Source organism: Artemia franciscana, chromosome 17 (assembly GCF_032884065.1).
Source record: "Artemia franciscana chromosome 17, ASM3288406v1, whole genome shotgun sequence".
Classification (NCBI taxonomy): domain Eukaryota; kingdom Metazoa; phylum Arthropoda; class Branchiopoda; order Anostraca; family Artemiidae; genus Artemia; species Artemia franciscana.
Window position 1 is genome coordinate 35,286,430 of NC_088879.1, and position 18,840 is coordinate 35,305,269.

At 33.9% G+C, this 18,840-nt stretch overlaps 1 protein-coding gene across 3 annotated transcripts in view; it reads right to left on the reverse strand.

Annotated features, from left to right (window-relative positions):
* LOC136038185 (nitric oxide-associated protein 1-like) overlaps positions 1–18,840 on the reverse strand; it is a 60,832-nt gene that overhangs the window by 17,394 nt on the left and 24,598 nt on the right. For all 3 annotated transcript variants that reach the window (XM_065721268.1, XM_065721267.1, XM_065721266.1), the window contains exons 2-5: positions 12,785–13,453; positions 9,705–9,938; positions 6,412–6,630; positions 1,078–1,229 (exon numbers count right to left, since the gene is read on the reverse strand). In XM_065721268.1, the coding sequence (XP_065577340.1) occupies positions 1,078–1,229; positions 6,412–6,630; positions 9,705–9,938; positions 12,785–13,439 (1,260 nt within the window). In that variant the 5' untranslated portion in view covers positions 13,440–13,453. The remainder of the gene's footprint in view (positions 1–1,077; positions 1,230–6,411; positions 6,631–9,704; positions 9,939–12,784; positions 13,454–18,840) is intronic.

Sequence of the window (18,840 nt, forward strand, 5' to 3'; positions counted from 1 at the left end):
GTAAAAGTCTAATTGTTACAGAGTATGCTCCCTCAGAATTCCTGGGACGATATGTCTAAAGCCACCCTCCCCCCTTAAAATTCAAGAATCTAATTTTTAAATGTAGTGTTTCTGAACCTAAAATTTCTGTCTTTGAAAAAAAAAATCCTATCACCAATCCTCTCTTAATATTGCCTTTATGCATACATCTTGGTTTTCCAACCAGGGTTGCCATTCATCTGAAATAAAAGTCATACAATACAGGCAAAAATAAGACTACAAGACGAGAGATAAGCATTACTTTCAAGAAAATTTTAAAGGTTGTAATACTTAATCCAACAATTGAAAAGAATATTCGAATATAACACTTATGAATATAACATATTCAGAATATTATAAGAATATTCGTATATAACATAATGAATTTAATATAATAGCTTTTATCGTTGCAATTTTAATGCAATGGTCTCAATATTTCTATTTTTCCTGGTGGCAACAAAAGATAAAAATATGTATAGCTATAAAATCATTAAGAGGTTAAAGAATTTTTCATTCTTCCTAATATTCACATGCACTGCAAAACAATCGCAGTGATGAAAATTATATGAAATTTTTCATCTAAAATTAGCCCTTTGTTGATTGATTTAAAGACAAAAGTCACGTTAAAGTCACATAAAAGTCATCGTCACCAGTGACAATGGTGATGAAAAGGAAGATTATTAGAAATAGCCCAAGTATTGGTTCTGATATTGAATATTGTTAACAACATGCAGCAGGGACTCTTCGTATCTAAACAATAACTGAAGAATTCATTTCTTGATAACGAAAATAATATCTAAATGACTGAAAGGTGGTGCTTATGCCAGAAATGTCTTTAAAGGGGGGGGGGCGTACATAAAAAAGACTGTTTTTATTTGTAAATAATTCCAAACGACATGCTTTGCATGTTATGGTCTTACAAGGAGGGAAGATACCCTCCAGTTTGTGAAGAACTTTGGGAGAAAGAGGGATTAAGTAGAAGTAAGGGAGTTACAGGCCATAATTCAAAACTTTTTGTTCGAAAAGAAAAATCGAATAAATGGGGGGCTATTTTATTACCTTTAAAAGATTCAAAGTTGTTCCAGGCCAAATAGAAGTCGTGGCTCTATCTATAAGATCTACAGCGTCTGATTTGCATAAATCCGACTGTAATAATGCATTAAATAGCGATGATTTTCCAACATTAGTACATCCCAAAATGTAGATATCACCTATAAAACAATAAGACAGACAATAACTACAATAAAAATAAGGAAATAGAAAGGTATAATATGTCGAGGCAAATTCAAACCTCGATTTTAAGCTTATAAGAGATTCTAGAACTTACAATTTGCTACACACACAACAACTTTTGACGGCGCATATTTAAATTATTGGGTAATACCTTTGTAACAATCCATATAGTTTGAACGTATCTTAAGACGTCAGACAGTATATACCTGAGATAACTCTTGGTAGGCTACGGGGCTCGGACTTTGAAATTTCAAGAGCTGCTCAAAAAGTAGTTATTTACTGTAACGCAAAAGATAAAAGCAAAACAGGTTATATTCTGAAATCTGTGGCATAATTCAACACCAAAAATCCCAAGACTCTATTTAAATCTTAATTGATTTACACAAATGTATTTAAATTAGAATAGAATTTTCCCTATTTGGATCTTTGCATGTGAGCTCTGTTGTTACAAGTACCACAAGACCATTTATCCAACGAATACAAGCTTCCTCGGACACCATCTAGAATAGGTAAGAACCAATGCTTATCTAGCAATGTATTGGCTGAAACTGCTTAGAAAACTAAGAATTATTACAGTATTGCAACGTTTTAAGCTCAAATTAAAGCTCAAAAATTTAGTTAATATAGCTTTACCTATATAATCAGAGCTTAAATACTCAAGGTTCCATTAATTATTACGTTTCCTGAATTGAAGGCCAAAAACCACAGTATTTTTCTATAAAAACTGGGTTCGGGAAGTGTCTTTCAATTCAGTTTATTTCAGTAAGTCTATATCATTAGATCAGTCAGTTTAATACCCTATTTTTTTAGACACAACTGGGTTTCATTAATGTAAATAAATAAACATAACCTATAGTTCTCAGGGCAAGGAACCAACACTTTAATATATACATTAGCTTAGAACCATAGCTACTTAGAAATCACATGGGGCTAGTCTGTCTTGCTTGTCTTGGTGTACCCAGCATTACTAGGTGTAAATAATAGTGGTGATTCTCCATGACATTTCAGCAAATAATATGTTTTACTGTGACAAAATTGCTACTATTAATTATAGCAAAGCTTTTCCCATTCATCATGATAAAAGTTTTCTGTTTTTTTTCTAGATATAGATGATCCTTGCACTGCTACAGGTCCCCACTTAAAAGATGAAAACTACTTGATAGAAAGAAGAAAGAAACATTTTTTTTTAGCCAGAAACAAATTTTTATAGCCGGGTTTATCCTGTAGTGGCGTATGGGGTTTGATCTCAGCTCAGCAAAACGGAACCCAGAGCTCAAACTCAGCTGCAGCAACAAACTGCAGGGCTCGGAATGGGGTTCCGGTGATGAGGTTATGCGAAAGTGTCTCCATTCTAATCTAAAGAAGAAGAAGCTAACTAGATAAGCAGTCCTGCCACGCTAAAGTAAACTTGGAGAAAAAAGATCCAAACTGGATTTCAACGCCAAACTATACTGCCATCTAGATATAACACTCTTAAAAGCCTTTAGATATAGATGGCCTAATAATTTGTCCCATTAAAGATTAAAACTACATAATAGAAATAATGTTTTTTATCGATACCATTATAACTAGGAATTCCTGAAATCTATACTAAAACAGATAAAGCGTTATTAAAAGAAATTCGCTTGCGTAAGAACAACTTTTATAAGAAACTAAATAGAAATAAGTAAAGATTTTCCACTAAAAGTAAAGAGCAAACTCAACAATCGAATGAGAAACAATAAGTTTATGCCATTCCAGACTTAAAAGACAAGAAATAGCTATAAATGACAGAATGATTCCTAATACTAAAAACATATAACAGTGAAAACTGAAGAAAACGAAAAAAATTACAAAACAAAATTTAAACAAATTGTAAAACAAAAATTCTAACTAACATTATGTACACAAGAGGGCTGTTGCAACCCCATCAAAACCTTTAAAAGGCTAAAGTGTCAATTGCACCTTACCCAAAAACTAAATAGACACTTTTTATAGGTTGAATAGAAGTTTTAATATGTCAGTTAATTTTCCATTTATCTGAAAATACTTTATTCAGAGGAAGAAGCCATTGAAGAAAATTAGTCACATATTAAACTAGTAAAATTAAAACAAAACAAAAAATAATTTGAGAATATAAAGGAAAGTAATGACTAGTAAGTAAAGAAAAGACTAGAGTAAAGAATAAAAAAAAGTATGTCATTACAAATACAGTGATATAGAAAATGAATGTCCCGAAACAATCGTGAATTTTTTAGTTTTGTTTTTATGGTGGTTAGAATTGCGGCCACAGTCAGGACTCTTTTGTCTTAAGAGTGGCCGTCAATGGTAAATTCTTCGTTTAATTTATATGTTTTGGATGAAAATAAAAAATGTCTATGTCTATGTCTATAATTGTTTTCATTAAGAGACAGCTGGATATTGCAAAGAATTTTGCAAAAAAACGAATTTTCCGTTCATTCGTTCATTTCCGTTCATTTAAGCACAGATAATAGCTACTGGGGTACTTGTTAAAACACGAAACACAACGAAGGAGCTAAGTTAGGTTGATCCTAATGAAAAAAAACCTTCATATTACCTTGAGTTTATATATTAATATAATTTCGGCTATATATTTGCACATTAGGGGGGGGGGGGGGGGGAGAGTAAAGTATTTGGACAGCGAGCCTAACCTAGCATAACCTAAACTAACCCCCCCCCCCCTTATGTGCAAACATATAGCCCAAATCATACAAGTCTAATGTACCGTACATCCGTCACTTGTCTTTGTTGTTATGAAGCCAGTTTTCTGAGATCTAACTAAGCGTAATTCTTGAGTATGTTTCAATTTAATCAACAAGTTAATCTTTTTGACAAAATTGCCCATTGCGAGGCTTAAAAAGGTGAAGCGTAAACAGAAAAAACATTAAACAAATAATGAGTTAAACATTATACATGTGTTTATGTCAATAATTTTCAGACTGAACGTGAAGTTACAATCTATAAAAAAATAAGGTAAGGAAAATTGGTTCTGAATGAATTGGCCAATACTGTAGCAAGACAGCTTTATAGCTATATAAAGCCTGTTTTAATTGCATGAAAAGAAATTACCATGGAAGGATCAAAAGAAATGTTAAAAAGATTTAGTGGAGCCACTTTTGCACAAAAACCAGATTTTGCACAACTGATATACAGAGTCTTTTCAAAAATTTAGACGGTGGTTTAAAAACCTAAATAAGTTAAGTCAACTAGTCATTTTTTAAACAAACACAAAGAGTGAGGTTAAAACTCAAAACAATCAGATATTCTTCAGTAATTAAGGGTCCTCCTCAGCGTGTTGTTCTTGCACTAAAGTTCCACTCGTTGTACCCTAGGTATTCAAAGTTCCCCTAGGCTTTCAGGATTTCAGGTCCCCACTGTTCCAACACAAGTAGACAAGGAACAGAATGAGAAGCATTCGTTTGGCAATGTCTTATAATAGGAGAGCTAATTTATGGGCTTTTTTCTTTAGACAATAAAATCTTCTTTTCAAATGTTTTAAAAGAAAATTCAATATAATAGATTGATTACTCTCAAATATTTTCAGTAAAGGACTAAAAGCCTTTGGCGTAAAGAGCAGGTGGTCGAGGAAGTTCAGCTTCCCTTAAACACTGATTCACTTCTATTCATTTTAAATTTTAATGTTGCTCTTTACTTTCATTTGAACAAAAGCTTGCTTTTTTATTTCGATTTTTTTTTATATATCAAGCACACTGCCTATTTGACATTGGAAAGCTCACTCTTCGTTTACAATTCGTAAGCCTATTCCCTCCAAGAGGTCATTCCTGGTTACGAAGGACTTCTTAACCCCATAACGGTCCAAGGACTTACTCGTAATTTGAGCTTAAAGAACCCATTCCCTACTCATCCCTTTCCTTGTTTAGAAATGATTCTTCAATTCTTTGGTACGTAGTCTTTTTGTGCTTTAGAGCATATTAATTAAGATCTGTAAACAGATTCCTTATCTACAATTAGAGAGGATCTATTTCTTTCTGCAGCCGAGTCCAGGCTGGTAAGGAATTTTTGAAAAGAATCTGCAAATAAGTTATGCAAAATCTGGTTTTTGCTTTAAAGTATCTCCATTAAATCTTTTTTAACCTTTCTTTTGACCCTCCCACAGTAATTTATTTTCATACAGTTAAAATAGCCTTTATTGGAAAATAGTACGGACTACTTGCTGGAATAAAAGGCCAGTTTCACAAAATAGCCCTGGGAAGACTTTACAACGCTTTTACTGCACCACATGTCTTCTTCTTGGTCCCTTTGTGGACCAATATCTGAGCAGAAGAAAATTAGATTTTTTTCTTCCGTTTTTGCAAATATTTTCTGCAATTGCCGCTCTGGGCCAGTACACCAGTATATTTCGAGTATATATGGCGTTTTCGATAGTTCCAAAAAATAACCAGCTTGTGGATAGGTTCCACAAGCGTCGAGAAAATATTGTCGACTTTCCACTTAATTGTGTTGCTTAAGCAGCTGAGATATTGTTTGTTTTTTTAGTCTTTCTTTTTGTTTATTGTTTCCAGTTTTATTTTTGTATATTTGTACTCGTCTAAGTGCATGTTATGTATGTAAAGAAGGTTTCAAATAAATTATTCTTATTATTATACGGTTTGCTGAGGACAGTTCTTGGCTATAGAGACAAAATTTTTATGTAAGACATAAAAAATTTCACTGTTGTACATAAATCCCTTATTATTTTACTTGTTATTCTTTTTAACATAATACACGTCTGTGCTAGCAATAAGAAAGTGCATTCTGCCGAAAAAAGTAGCTTTGTTTTGTGTTTATTGTGCTCTAAGCTTTTTCAGCCGTCCGAGCCATAATACAGAGACACTTGACGAGGCCGTACCAAGGGGGGGGGGAAACAAATTTTTGGTAGGTCTTTTAAGTTATTTTTTTGTACTCCCCGAAAAAAAAAATCCTTATGTAAAATCCTTTTTTCTTATCTTCATTCCCGTTAGTTAATCATAAAAATTAAGTTTGAAAGTTGGGTGTAGGCAAGATCAACAGAATACATAGGAGATGTATTAATGCCACTATACTCGTCCACAGTTCTCTTTTATTGAAAAGTTTAACTGCAGTATGACTCGGCATCTTGTGTACAAAACTAATCAACTAAGGAAACGGATAACACATATAAAATAATAGAGTAGATCTAACCTTTATTTTTCCACGAATTCCAAAGCTTGGTAATAAGTTCCTCAATCCCAAAACCTGTTTTAGAACTAACCAGCGCCACGTGTTTTAGATTCACTTTATTTAGACCGGCAACGGTTGCAGACTCAATGAGCGCCGTCTTCATTCTATCCAAAGATCCTTTGCCATCTAGCGGTACCATATCAACTTTGTTTCCAACTAGACAAACAGGACGTTTGCTTCCTAAATAAATAAAATGCATTATACAAATTAACAAAAATATTGCATTATTACGGTCGTCGGTATGTGTCATGAATTGTGGTGAGTTGTAAATTATGACGGTGGGATTCATTCAAGTTCCCTGAAACATATTAATTTTAAAACTGTTGATTAGTAGTTTAGTAGGGGTGGAGGAGCAAGATCAAGGCCGTATCCGGGAGGGGGAAGGGGGTGAACCCCTCTCAAAATGTCTTTCATACTCATTAAAACGTAACAAAAAGGAATATAAACACATTTTTGATTCATTTTTTAAAGCTTTTTTGTAAACAACCCCCTTCCCAAAAAAAATTATTTTGTAAACACTCCTCCAAGAAACAAAATCCTGGATATCACCCTGAGTAAGATATTTCTTTCCAAAGACATGTAATATTATTAGTTGTAATAATAGTAATAGTATAATATAATGTTAATATAATAATAATAATAATGTAATAATAGTCGTTTTAATGTTTTGGGGTTTGCCCAAACATGCTTATTCGCGTCGGAACTTACTGTCTATGTAATGTATTAATTTTTATTTTGTTAGAAATATACGGAGAATTAACTGTTGTGTTTTCTGTGACCCATTTGTTAATAATAATACAGAAAAAAAATTTGCATGGAACTTGAATCTTAGTTCTTAAGGCTAATTTTTATAGTAATCGAGACTTGAGGTCATTTTAATACACGTCATGTATTGATACAATATATTGCATAAAATAGATACAAACAAAAAATGCACAAATTAAATGAACTATTGCATTATTACGGCTATACATGGAATTTGTATTTTACTCTAGAGGTTAAAATTTTAGTTATTGAGGCAATTTTTAATATATGCAGTAAATGCCACCCTTAAAAGTACGTTGGTTAAGTCCTTGTACGAGCTTCTTTTATTTTTGCCCTTCTGCATGAAAAACTAACAGTTCCTAGATTTTTTTTTCTTTTTGTCAGGCTTAGCCAGTATTTTCTCAGAAATTATTTAATAACAGCCATAAATATAATATATAGGTTTGTGCAAGGGTGAAGATCGATTCTTTCAAGATCCTCTATCACTCTTCCATGCTAAATATTTTTGAAAGATATACGCAACATTTTTCTTATATTCAGCTAAGTATTTCTTTTTCTTTTAGTTTTTGCATTAGTACAATAGCTTGGCGTTATTTCACTAGACAGGTCGTAAGTTCACTGGAGAGGTTGGTTTAACCTTCGATCCGATCTATTAGAAAGCTGTCTGACCAATGTTCGCAAGAAAACAAGAAGTTGACTAAACTTGGATACAAACCCAGACTGCAAGTCAAAGCTCGTCTTGGCTACTGGCTCTTAGCGCAGTTAGCTTCTTTATTTGTAAAAAAAAAAAAAAAAAAAAAAAAAAAAAAAAAAAAAAGAACCGTCATTTCGTAAATAACAGTTTCATAAGATGAAAACCCCCCAATTCATAAGTGATCCAAGCCGGACTTAGGTCTAAACGGTTTTTTTTTTCGAAGAGACACAAGAGATTTACGGGGATATCCCCGAAAATTTGGGGATAATGGAAGCCCTGAACAGAAGGCAACTAATGAGTGATGAGCCAAAAGTAATACAAGAGATAGGTAATACTGAGCTCTCACCAACCATTATTGGGAGACGTCTGATAGTTTATAAGCCGGTAAGGAATTCCTGTGTTGTTTTAATATCACCTTTCTGTGAATAGCGACGAAGACCACATTGCATATCGGACAAAAACATCAAAAACAAGAAGAACAATAGGGATTTTTTCACAAGACAGTGGAAATCTAATTTGAATGAATATATCGGCCCAATGTCCAAGAGCCGTCCTCAGCAAAACATAAATATATACATAAGAAAAAAAAAAGTTAAAATTTTTGATTTTAGTTCTATTGGTCGTATGTTGTTGCAAGTTTTTCTTCTTCTATATATTTGTGTTTTGCTAAGGAAGGCCCCTGGAAATAGGGCCAAAATATTCATTCAACTAGATTTCCACTGTCTCGCGAAAAGAATTCCCTATTGTTCTTGTTTTTGATGTTTGTGACTTTTCTGTGAACAGGCAGCACAGCAGCAAAGTGCACCTCGCACTTTGACGATAAAATCCCTACAGTCCACTCTTTCTTCAGGAATAAAATGGCTCAGTGTTTTTTTGCAGCCCTCGATATTGTGCACCCCTAAGCCCGGACCGAAAGGGCCCATGCGTAAACCATGGCCTGTAAGTGAGACCCAATTATTAACGCTATTTTCAAGCGCAACTTTTTATTATCGTCATTCACAACACTTTTCACTAGCCAGTCTTATAAGCCAGCTTCACCATCTGTTGGATATTCCTGACTGGCACTTATTGTGCAGCTAAGACAAACGTTGTCACAACCAGCTTCAATTACTTCACAAATACATTTAATTTTTCAAGTTTTAATAATTCAAAGAGGCAGCTTCCTCTTTTCTTCAAAAATGAAAATAAACAAAGAATAATTCTGGAACCGTCAAACGGGTATATGGCAAGTATGAAGGAATTTCCTTCATACTGGCTACAGACTCGTTTGTGATTTCCAAATTTATTCCTTTTCTATCATTGCTGGTCTTTAGTTTGGCTTTAGATCTTTTATTTAAAAATGAAATTTATCTGCAATTCATTTTTATCCAAAAAAAGAAACCCTGATTTACTCCTAAAGAGTAGTAATTTCACCAAAATGAAAAAATATCAGCTTAAAGGAGCAAATCAGCTCCATTGGGAATCCCTACATCAGTGTGTGTCAAAGATTTTTTTTATTTTTATACTTTTTCCTTATTCTGAAAATTTATTCTAAGTTCTTTATATATTATCCAAGCATTGCAAGTCCAAAATATGATTACGCAAGAGAAAAGCCAGACAGACATGTATTCGTAAGAGAGGGGAGGCTCATGCCGTCAAAATATCATACTCTTTAATAATTTCTTCGATATTTCCGGTAATCTTAACGAAATTCACCTTTTAAACTATTTTGACAACACCCCCCCCCCCGCCCTCCAAAAAAAAACTAAGTAAGAAACGGCAGACTAGTATAATATTTTTGATCTCGATAAATTACCTATGACTTCCAGAAGACCAGGCCAAATTGATGACGGAAAGTCTAAAATGTCCACAACCAGAAGAACCAAGGCTAATTTATCCTTAATTTCACTGATAACATTTACATAATCCTCTGGAGATACTGACACTTTTAAGGCCATCTTGTGCTCTCTCAAGAAAAAACACCTCTGACAAAGGGTGCGATATAATTCGCGTCTCGTCAACACCTTGAACGTCTCTGATGGAATAAACCCTAAAAGAAAAATATCGCAAAAAAAGTAAATAATTGATTCTCGGTCGTGACTACACTCCGGGTACAAGTAAGACCATTTCACTCTATGGCTAAAATTGGATTTACGGTGTCATTGGTAAAAGATTCGACCTTCGACCGCCTTTCAGACAACATTAGAAACGAATTTCAGACAAAGGATAATCTACCAAACAAAAATTCGTTGAAATTCATAAAGCAAAATCATACTTATCATTATAATTTCACATTTTTGAGAAGTATTTCAGCAAATCATCAAACGGCATATTTAATTTTATTTCGTTGCTTTTTCCAGGCGAAGGATTTCGAATCCTGGAAACGCGCACACACCAACGTTTACTTGTCTCAAAAGCATCTATACATGTTGTTCACATCTTTGTTTTTTTTTTCGTAGTTAACAGAAGAGGCTAAATCATTGAACGAGTGTTTACTGGATTTTTTCAGTTCTATTTTTTGCATAAGACCAACAACAACACTATGAAATACAAATAATATTGACATAAAGAAAAACGAAAGCAGTACAAACATGACTGAAAACTATTTAACAAAACAGTAACCTTTAACAAACGTTTCAAAAATGGCTATAAAGAATAAAAAATAACAAAATAAGGAATTAAAAATTAAGAAAAAGGTCCTACTCAGAAGCAGAATTCAAACCTTAAAATAAGTTAAAAGTTAAAGATAAAAAAAGGCAAAAATTCAGCAATTGAGCAAGATAATGTTATCTTAAAACAACATGTTTTCAGGCAAAAAAAATTTCCAAAACATTTACTTATCAACATATCCTAACAACGTTGAACAAAATTATCCCTTTTTGTAAAGATTTGAGCAGACTCCAACTAAAATTATGCTATATCCAGGATTGAATGGTCGTTTAGTATTAATTCAAGTTGAAAGAAACTGAAAATGACATCAGAATCAATTGCATAATTGAGAAGCACTTTTACCCTAAGCTAGGTAAGAAGGGTAACGAAAAATCCAAATTTTAATTTTTGTTGTATTTTCTGGATTTATAGGTCTCTTCCTACAATTTCAAGCCCAGAGAGTCTGGGAATGACATAAGAATTGAAAGACTCCTTCATATAAAAACTCATTTCAACTCTAAGCAAGGTGAAAAAGGTAAGAATACCATTAAGTATTATGGTTTGATTTAGGTGATTGTTCGGTCCCCTTTTGATTCTTGCTTAGCTTTTAATTCAATTAGTTTCATGATTTTTGCTTTTAATTCTGAAACCGATTTCACCTAGAGTCCCCTATTCATAAGGATTCCCTCTTCCCCATAGTGTATACGCTACAGTATACAGCGCCTACGGTGCTTACTTTAACCCCTCCGAAAATATAGACTGTATCATATAGTATCAACAGAAAAGAATAAAATAAACAATGGTTTGCTATAATCAAGCTCTATATTAAGAATCTATTTTCTAACAAGCATGCTTCAAGCTCCTATCTACAAAATGTGGTTTCACATCCCTCCCCCCCCCCCCTCATAGATCATCATGCATGTGTGTTTATTCTTTTTTTCCAGGAGTAATCGTATCGAGATATAGTCCTAAGGGATAAAGATCAGGCTCATTAGAACAGAAACTACACGTTCTAGATCCTTCTGAATTAACCAAAAAGATTGTACAACGAGAAAGTAGCCATTTTTGTTCATTTTTCGGAACCAAACTACAATTTTACCTTGTAAAGGACAAAGTTGCAATTGATTAAAAATTGAGATAACAAATCACTTTGGAAGCGTCAAAAAACTATATATTGAGCTTCTATGTTGCAGGGGAAGTAATTATAAACAATTGCGTATTCGTTCCTGAAAATTCACTAAGTCCATACAAGTTAAGGTGCTTCAGACTGGAGAATCTTCTGATTTGCACCTGGAGTGTTTTTTTTTGTAAACAAGGGTTGAGGAAAACTTTTTTTTTTACTTGAACTATTGCTTGCTTATTTAGAATAAGGAGCTCTGTCAATCTTAAATTTACTTTGCTCAGAATTTAGAGTTTGCTCTTGTTATTTCAATTAAATTTGGAAAAAAAAACCCTTAAAGGTACTACAGACAGAATAGCCTTCTGATTTATGCCTAGTGGATACAATCTTGATAGCAAGATATAAACTGGTATCACGGAAATTTCAGCATGGGTGTCATGTATAGGGAAGGGGAAACGCCTCTCCAATTTTGTTTTTTCATCTAGTCTGATGAAATTTGAATCAGTGAAGTAGTGGCGCGTAAAAGAGTCCCCCCAACTATTTTTGCTATTGGCATCTTTGGTTAGTACCAAACCAAGTTCATTGTATGATATAATTAATGGAACCTGTTAGTCCTAGTGCTTCCATCCTATGACAACTTTTCTGCAGTTGCCACTAATCTCATATTTCCCAATATCATATTTCAATATCAATATCTTATTTCAATACTAATAATAATATATGCCAATAAACATTCTACTCTATACATTCTACTCTATACATTCTACCTATTTTTGCCATTCTGCCTATTTTGTGAATTGTGGCCAACCTAAATTTTCTTATCACAACTCTTCTGCAGTCGCCACTAATCTCATATTTTCCAATTATTTTCTTTAACCATCATCTTACCTAAGTCATAACTCAACCCTCAAAAATATGAAAAAAACTAAAATATATAAAAATAAATACTAGATGATATTCTACACTATATATTCTGCCAATATTTTGCAATATAGGTCAGACATTCTAAAATTCCTAGTTCTATTGAAAAGAATTTTAGCTCTTATATCTAGCATTTTTTAACATGTCCTGCATTCACATGTGTAAAGAAATGTTTTGTCAAGAAGTAAAAGCAAACACAAATTTACCTGGTAATCCTGAATCTTTACAATGAAGATGAGCACCACAGCCATGACAAGGTACATCACTAGCTGGCAGAGCTGGGTCAGCAGTACCATAATCAGCCATCCATTCTTCATCAAAATTAGCATTCGTTGTTTCAACATTAGCTAGGTTAGGCAAGCCCCTTCTGACACTCCTAGATGAAGTAGTGTTATCATTAATTGGTGTGAATGACTGAAAGGGAAATTTTACATCTGTGTCATCTGCAACAGTTTTGTCTATGTCATCCTCTGCTGCAATAGTTCTAGAGAGTAACCTTGCAGCTATTGAGGTGGCTTGACTCTCGAGGCGTTTCCTGTTATCAGATTTTAGTCTATCTTGTTCATTTTTTAATAGTTCTTTAAAACCCAGTCTTTGATTGTTCTCTTCAATGAAACTATTAAATAAAATTTTCTCTTCAATTGGTTTTCCTAAAACTGGTTTTCTTGACTCTTTATAGAGTTGAGTTCTTGTTTTTCGTTGTTCTACTCTTTTATCAATCACTAACTCAAATCCTTCCTTATTTGTTCCTTCTTTTAATGCTTCATTTACTAGTTTTAACAGTTCTTGAGAATACAGCTTGCAGTGATTATGCAACCAAAGATGTTTTTTTAGCTCTTGAAACAAAGCTGTGGATCTCATCACTTCAAATTAATCTGAAAACAAAAATGTAGTAATTATAAACCAGAAGAACTTTTAGCATCCAGTGGCGTCAATATGGAGGAGGGCATTTATCCCCTAGATTTCCAAAAATACGTTTTAAGGGGCATTTTCATTGAAAAATGCATACACTTTTTTCATATCTTCACTGGAAAAACAGAAAAAATAAATTTTGTTCTACCTAGATTTCCACAATTTCACTCTGCTTTAAGCACGGTAACAAGAGACACTGTCCATTTTTTTCTCCTCCCCCTTTATGTATTATCAGTGGTGTTGATTGGGAAAGGCGTTGGCATACATTTCTCCCTATATTTTCTCAGTATGAAATACCCTAGTTTCTTGGTGTTGCTTATCCCCTTTCATTCACCCCATCAAATATCACTGCAGATTTTCAAACAACAGGTATTACTCCATTTAATGATGAGTTTTTGCTATCAACTGTAACTTACCAAACATTGGATGAGCCTGCATATAAGCCAAGAGATGAAGATATGGCTTCCTCAAATCTAGAACAAGGGGGAACTAGTCTCTCAACACACCTAAGTCACCTGAACTTTAATATTTCACCTGTTATGAAAAGAACACATCCAAAAGCTCATCTGAGAAAGGCCACATCAGGATATCAAACAAGAGGAGACAGCAGAATACTGACAGATACTCTAGAGAAAAAAGATTGAGGAGTATAAAAACGGTATATTAGGGTCTGTCCCAAGCATGGCTACCACCTGTCCCATCTATAGAGCCCAATTCCATACTTGAGAACAAATGAGGTGTTGTGACATTAATGCCTTTCCTTAGAAACTGAAGGAGCTCCCAGTTTTTAACCTTAGGGATAACATTCTTAGTTAATGCAAAAGATATTGAGAAATGTTTGTTTCCTCCTCACAAAGCATGGGGGAGTTGGAGACAAAAATCAGTGCTAGTGCTTTTAAACTGTAATTAAACACTGTTGCTGAAATAAAACAATAAATCTTGTAATTTTAGAGCAAAACTAACATAAAACAACAAAACTAACAACTAACCAACTTCTTCAGACTATATACTCACGGGAATACTAAAACAGACTGTCTGTGCTAAAATCTAATGCCAAGCAAGCACAAAGAATATGGATGATTCAGATCTGTAATTCCCTACACAGAGTGCAGGCCCCACCAGTGGGGCATGACAATATTTGGTGGGTCATGGGCAGGATGTTCCACTGTTGGCAGACTATTCTCTAGAGCCTTAAGTTGGAAAGAATCATTTTTATGTCACATTCAAAAGCATTTGAAAGTAAAAAGGATAGATGTTAGTATTGCAATGGTGTTATACATTGTATAAAACTTATTGCTTTCAGAAAATATTTTTTGTTTGTATAAAATATACCTTGAGTGCAACTAAAAAAAATGCCATGTTAATGGAACTTTAAGCTTCCTTCAGATGATTAAGTGTAAGACATTGAATAACAAAATTTAAATATTGTGAGGGAAGTATCAGGATTTTAGAAATGCCTAGACGGGGCATGTCACCTAATTGCTTTGGAACTACTGATTTAGATATAACTTATCATGTGATCAAAATAGACCAGACCCTGGGTCTCAAACTTAAATGCAAAAATGTATTGGCAGATATAAAATACTTCTAGTTAGACATTTCCACTGTTTATATTCTGCACCTGAAAAACCAGAAAAAAGTCAACTAATAAACTTGTCTACTCAGATTTCATTTTCTTTAATACTAGAGTTTAACTCTTAGGTCAATTTTGGTAAAAATGGAACAGTTTAAATTACTAGCCAGGGAGTAAGGTGATGATACCACTCAATGCCTTTTATGCTTTTTCTGAATACAATAATTACTTTACTTGTGAGTTCTATTTTAAGCCCATTATGGACCCTCAAAGAAGGCACCTTTTTCTCTTGTTTTAAGCTATTTAAAAGATTAGAAACAACGGTTCTTACTTCATCATTGTAGTTTCAATTCAACTGCAGCTCCACTATACTTAACCATCCCTCCCCCTTCATGTGCAAACATATAGCAAAAATTGCTAAACATGGAGCATTTTGAATTACTGACCTTGAAATAAGGTAAATATACCACTCAATGCCTTGGTGTAAATGTATGAGCAGTCCAGTACATAAGGAGGCATTCTAGGAAAAAATATTCTTACTTTGTAATATATAAAATAATCCTAGTTCACATAATTTCCATCACTTCTTTCACCATTGTACAACTTTTTTTTTATAAAATTAACATAGATCCAGTTCCAAAAATTGCAGGGAGGTATATGGACTAACAACAAGTCCTTTCACCTCTTTGACTTCTTCTTCAGAAAAACTAGCCACTGGAAGCACTATTCTCCTCCAGTTTGCAAACAATGAATATATGCAATTATAAACAATAATACACTGTTATTGATTGTGGGAAGTGTGAGTACCTGAGCTACCTCTCCCCAGCAGTTTCAGACCACTAGGGGGGCCGGTACCAATACAGCTCTTCTTACTCATTCCTGCTCTCTTATGCACAATCAAAAACTATACATAAATCACATCCTTATAAAAATTGACTTCTTCAAGCTTTAATCATTAATAAACAATATTTCTCTTCTTTAAGATATCAATTGCTGCCTTAAATATCTTACTATCAATTTCCCATGGCAGGTTAGAATCCAGGATAGCTGTATAAGTATTTGGAATCTTAGCCAAGGAGCAGAAATGCTTAAGAGCAATAGTCTCCTCACTCTGAGCCTGGCAATCAAATACTATATGCTGGATTGTTTCATATGTTGAAAAGCAGACTCAGCATAAAGGGGAATGATGTAGCTTCCAATTAAATAACAAGCTATTTAGAAGTAGGACACCTGATTTTAGCTGGTAATATAGCACTGTATTTAATCTTGTATAAAATGGAGAAAAAATCAATTAACTGTGATTAAAATTGGATCTTTGCCTGATAATATCTTGTGAATTGAGGTCAGAGGAAGGACTAGGGATTAACATGGAAGCCTTCACTGGTTACTGCTTCAACCTGGAATTGTTCTTTATTATAAAACTTAATTGAGTCTTTATGTAATTGACTAACATCATTTATGACAAACTATATCAGTCCTTTATGTAAACTGTGTCAATTTGCATAACATACTTGTGCTATTTTATCATTCAAAAGATAATTGTGTTACATCACTGTGCAAATGATTCTTTGTACAAAATTGATTTGATTTTAAAAATTAATTATTTTAATTAGAAAAGATTTCAACCCCATCAATTTCCTTTAAAATGAGTCATTAAACAGCTCTGTACAATGTTCCAGAGATCTGCTATCTGAGGAAAAGAAAAAAGAAAGAAAAAAATGTTGTATATGCAGAATATTGTTGTTGTAGCCCCTTTTCTTGATTTTCAAAGCAATATATTTCCCTTGTTGTTCAAGCCAAGGAATGGTAAGTTTCCTATATGTGGGTTTCTGACAAGATGGCTCCAATAGTGTACTTTTTGTTGTGATCTGACTCTATTTTTGGGACGTATGGGTTATTATATTTCTTAGTATTAGCTTACCTTAAATTGCATTTACAGCAAGATAAGGTGGACAACATCCTCCTGTAGAGCATCTTGCTGTTGAATTGACAAAGTGACACAATTAGTTGGTGTGATGGGGTGTGGTGTCCCACTGATACTTCCATTCTGCATTACTCCACTCCAAATCAACTGCATTTCTGAAAGAATTAATCAATTCACCAGTGACAGTCTCATTGGAAAGACTATTCCAAGTTGAGACAGCACATACTAAGAAAAAATTTGTCCTATCTCTGCATCCTGAGGGCTCCTGTTGCAGCTTCATTGAGTGGCCTTGTGTCATAGTGGCAAGGGAGCAAGTAAAAATGGAGTTAGCCATGTTATTTTTGGTGCATTTTCTTGACAAAACTGACATCTTCTCTGTGCTGCCAGTAAACCAATGTGGGTATCTTCAGACAATGTAGATGTTCAGGGTAGGAAACCTGTTGGTGTGGGGCACAAAACTTAATGGCTCTTCTCTGTATGCTCTCTAGGGCTGCCACATCTCCCTTATATTGAGGATTTGTAACAGGGCAGCCAAACTTCAAATGAGGTCTTACAAGAGCATTGCATAATTTCTTATTATCAGAGGATGGCATGATGATAGGGTTTGTTTAAGTAGTCCCAGGGCTCTGTTGGCCTTAGCAACTTGTTGCATAGTGTGCTCATGGAACTTAAAACTTCCTCTCAACAATCACCCCTTAGTCTTGTTCACTCTCAACAGCCTCAACTTAGATAAGTGTGCCAGATTTATCCAGCATAAAATATGAAATCTATTGGATGTGATTGTCTTTTACTAGGCTGCTAGCTACTATTGTAACCTCAATTCCTCATTATAATTACAGCTGAAAACCAAATTTAATGCAAAACAACTTTGGCCCTTAAACGTAATTTTGATTTAAAGATGTGATAAACATAAAGATGTCTTTTACTAGATTGCTAGCTACTACTGAAGCCTGGATTCAGCTAACTCTATGACCATGACACAGATCTTTTATGTAGCTTTAATATAATTTATCAGTCTCAAAACTTTCTCTTTATATTAGACATTTCATTAAGTAGGCTCACAGGGTAGAGTTTGCTCTTTATTATAGTAGCCTATAATATAAACAGCTACTAGAGTATTGTGGAAAATCCAGTTTTTAGTGGAAAAATCAATTCTATTTTGCAAATATTTTTTAATTATGAAAGGTTTCAGTCCTTTAAACTTCCTTTATAATGAGCCATTAAACAGCACTCTATGATGTTCTAGTGCTCAGCTATCTGAGGAAAAGAAGAAAAAAAGAAAAGAAATAATATAGGCTGCTCTTTATACAGAATATTTTGGTGGTTGCCACTTTAGTAAAATTCTAGTTAATTGACTTTTGGCTATCTTGGAAAGGGGTTAGGATAGGAAAATGAAACTTTCAGGGATGGGTCTAAAGGCTAAAGGATGTCCCAGGAAGGTATTTTGAAGTACCCACCTCCACTCCTTCTCCCTCTAGAGGGCCCTGATTTTTAAAAAATGTGTGTAATGAAAGTGAAACCTTGCAAAATAGATCTTCTGCTTGCATGAAGTAGCTACAACAAAATTGTCTTCAGCTCCACAACTTTGCTCAGTCTCAATTTATAAGGTTTTAAGGATATGCAAATACATTTCCTAAATTTTGAAAAAAAAAACCTTGATAAGGCTCAGAATTCTATTCAAATAAAAGAAATTCCATTTTCAGAACTAAAGGCAGAGAAAACACAACTGGGTAACTGAAAATTAAGGTAAAATGTTGTTTTGTCAAAATTTTAATAGGTAGGCTGTAGACCTGTCATTTAGGCAAATTGCAGGGCCCTCTAGAGGGAGAAGGAGTGGAGGTGGGTACTTCAAA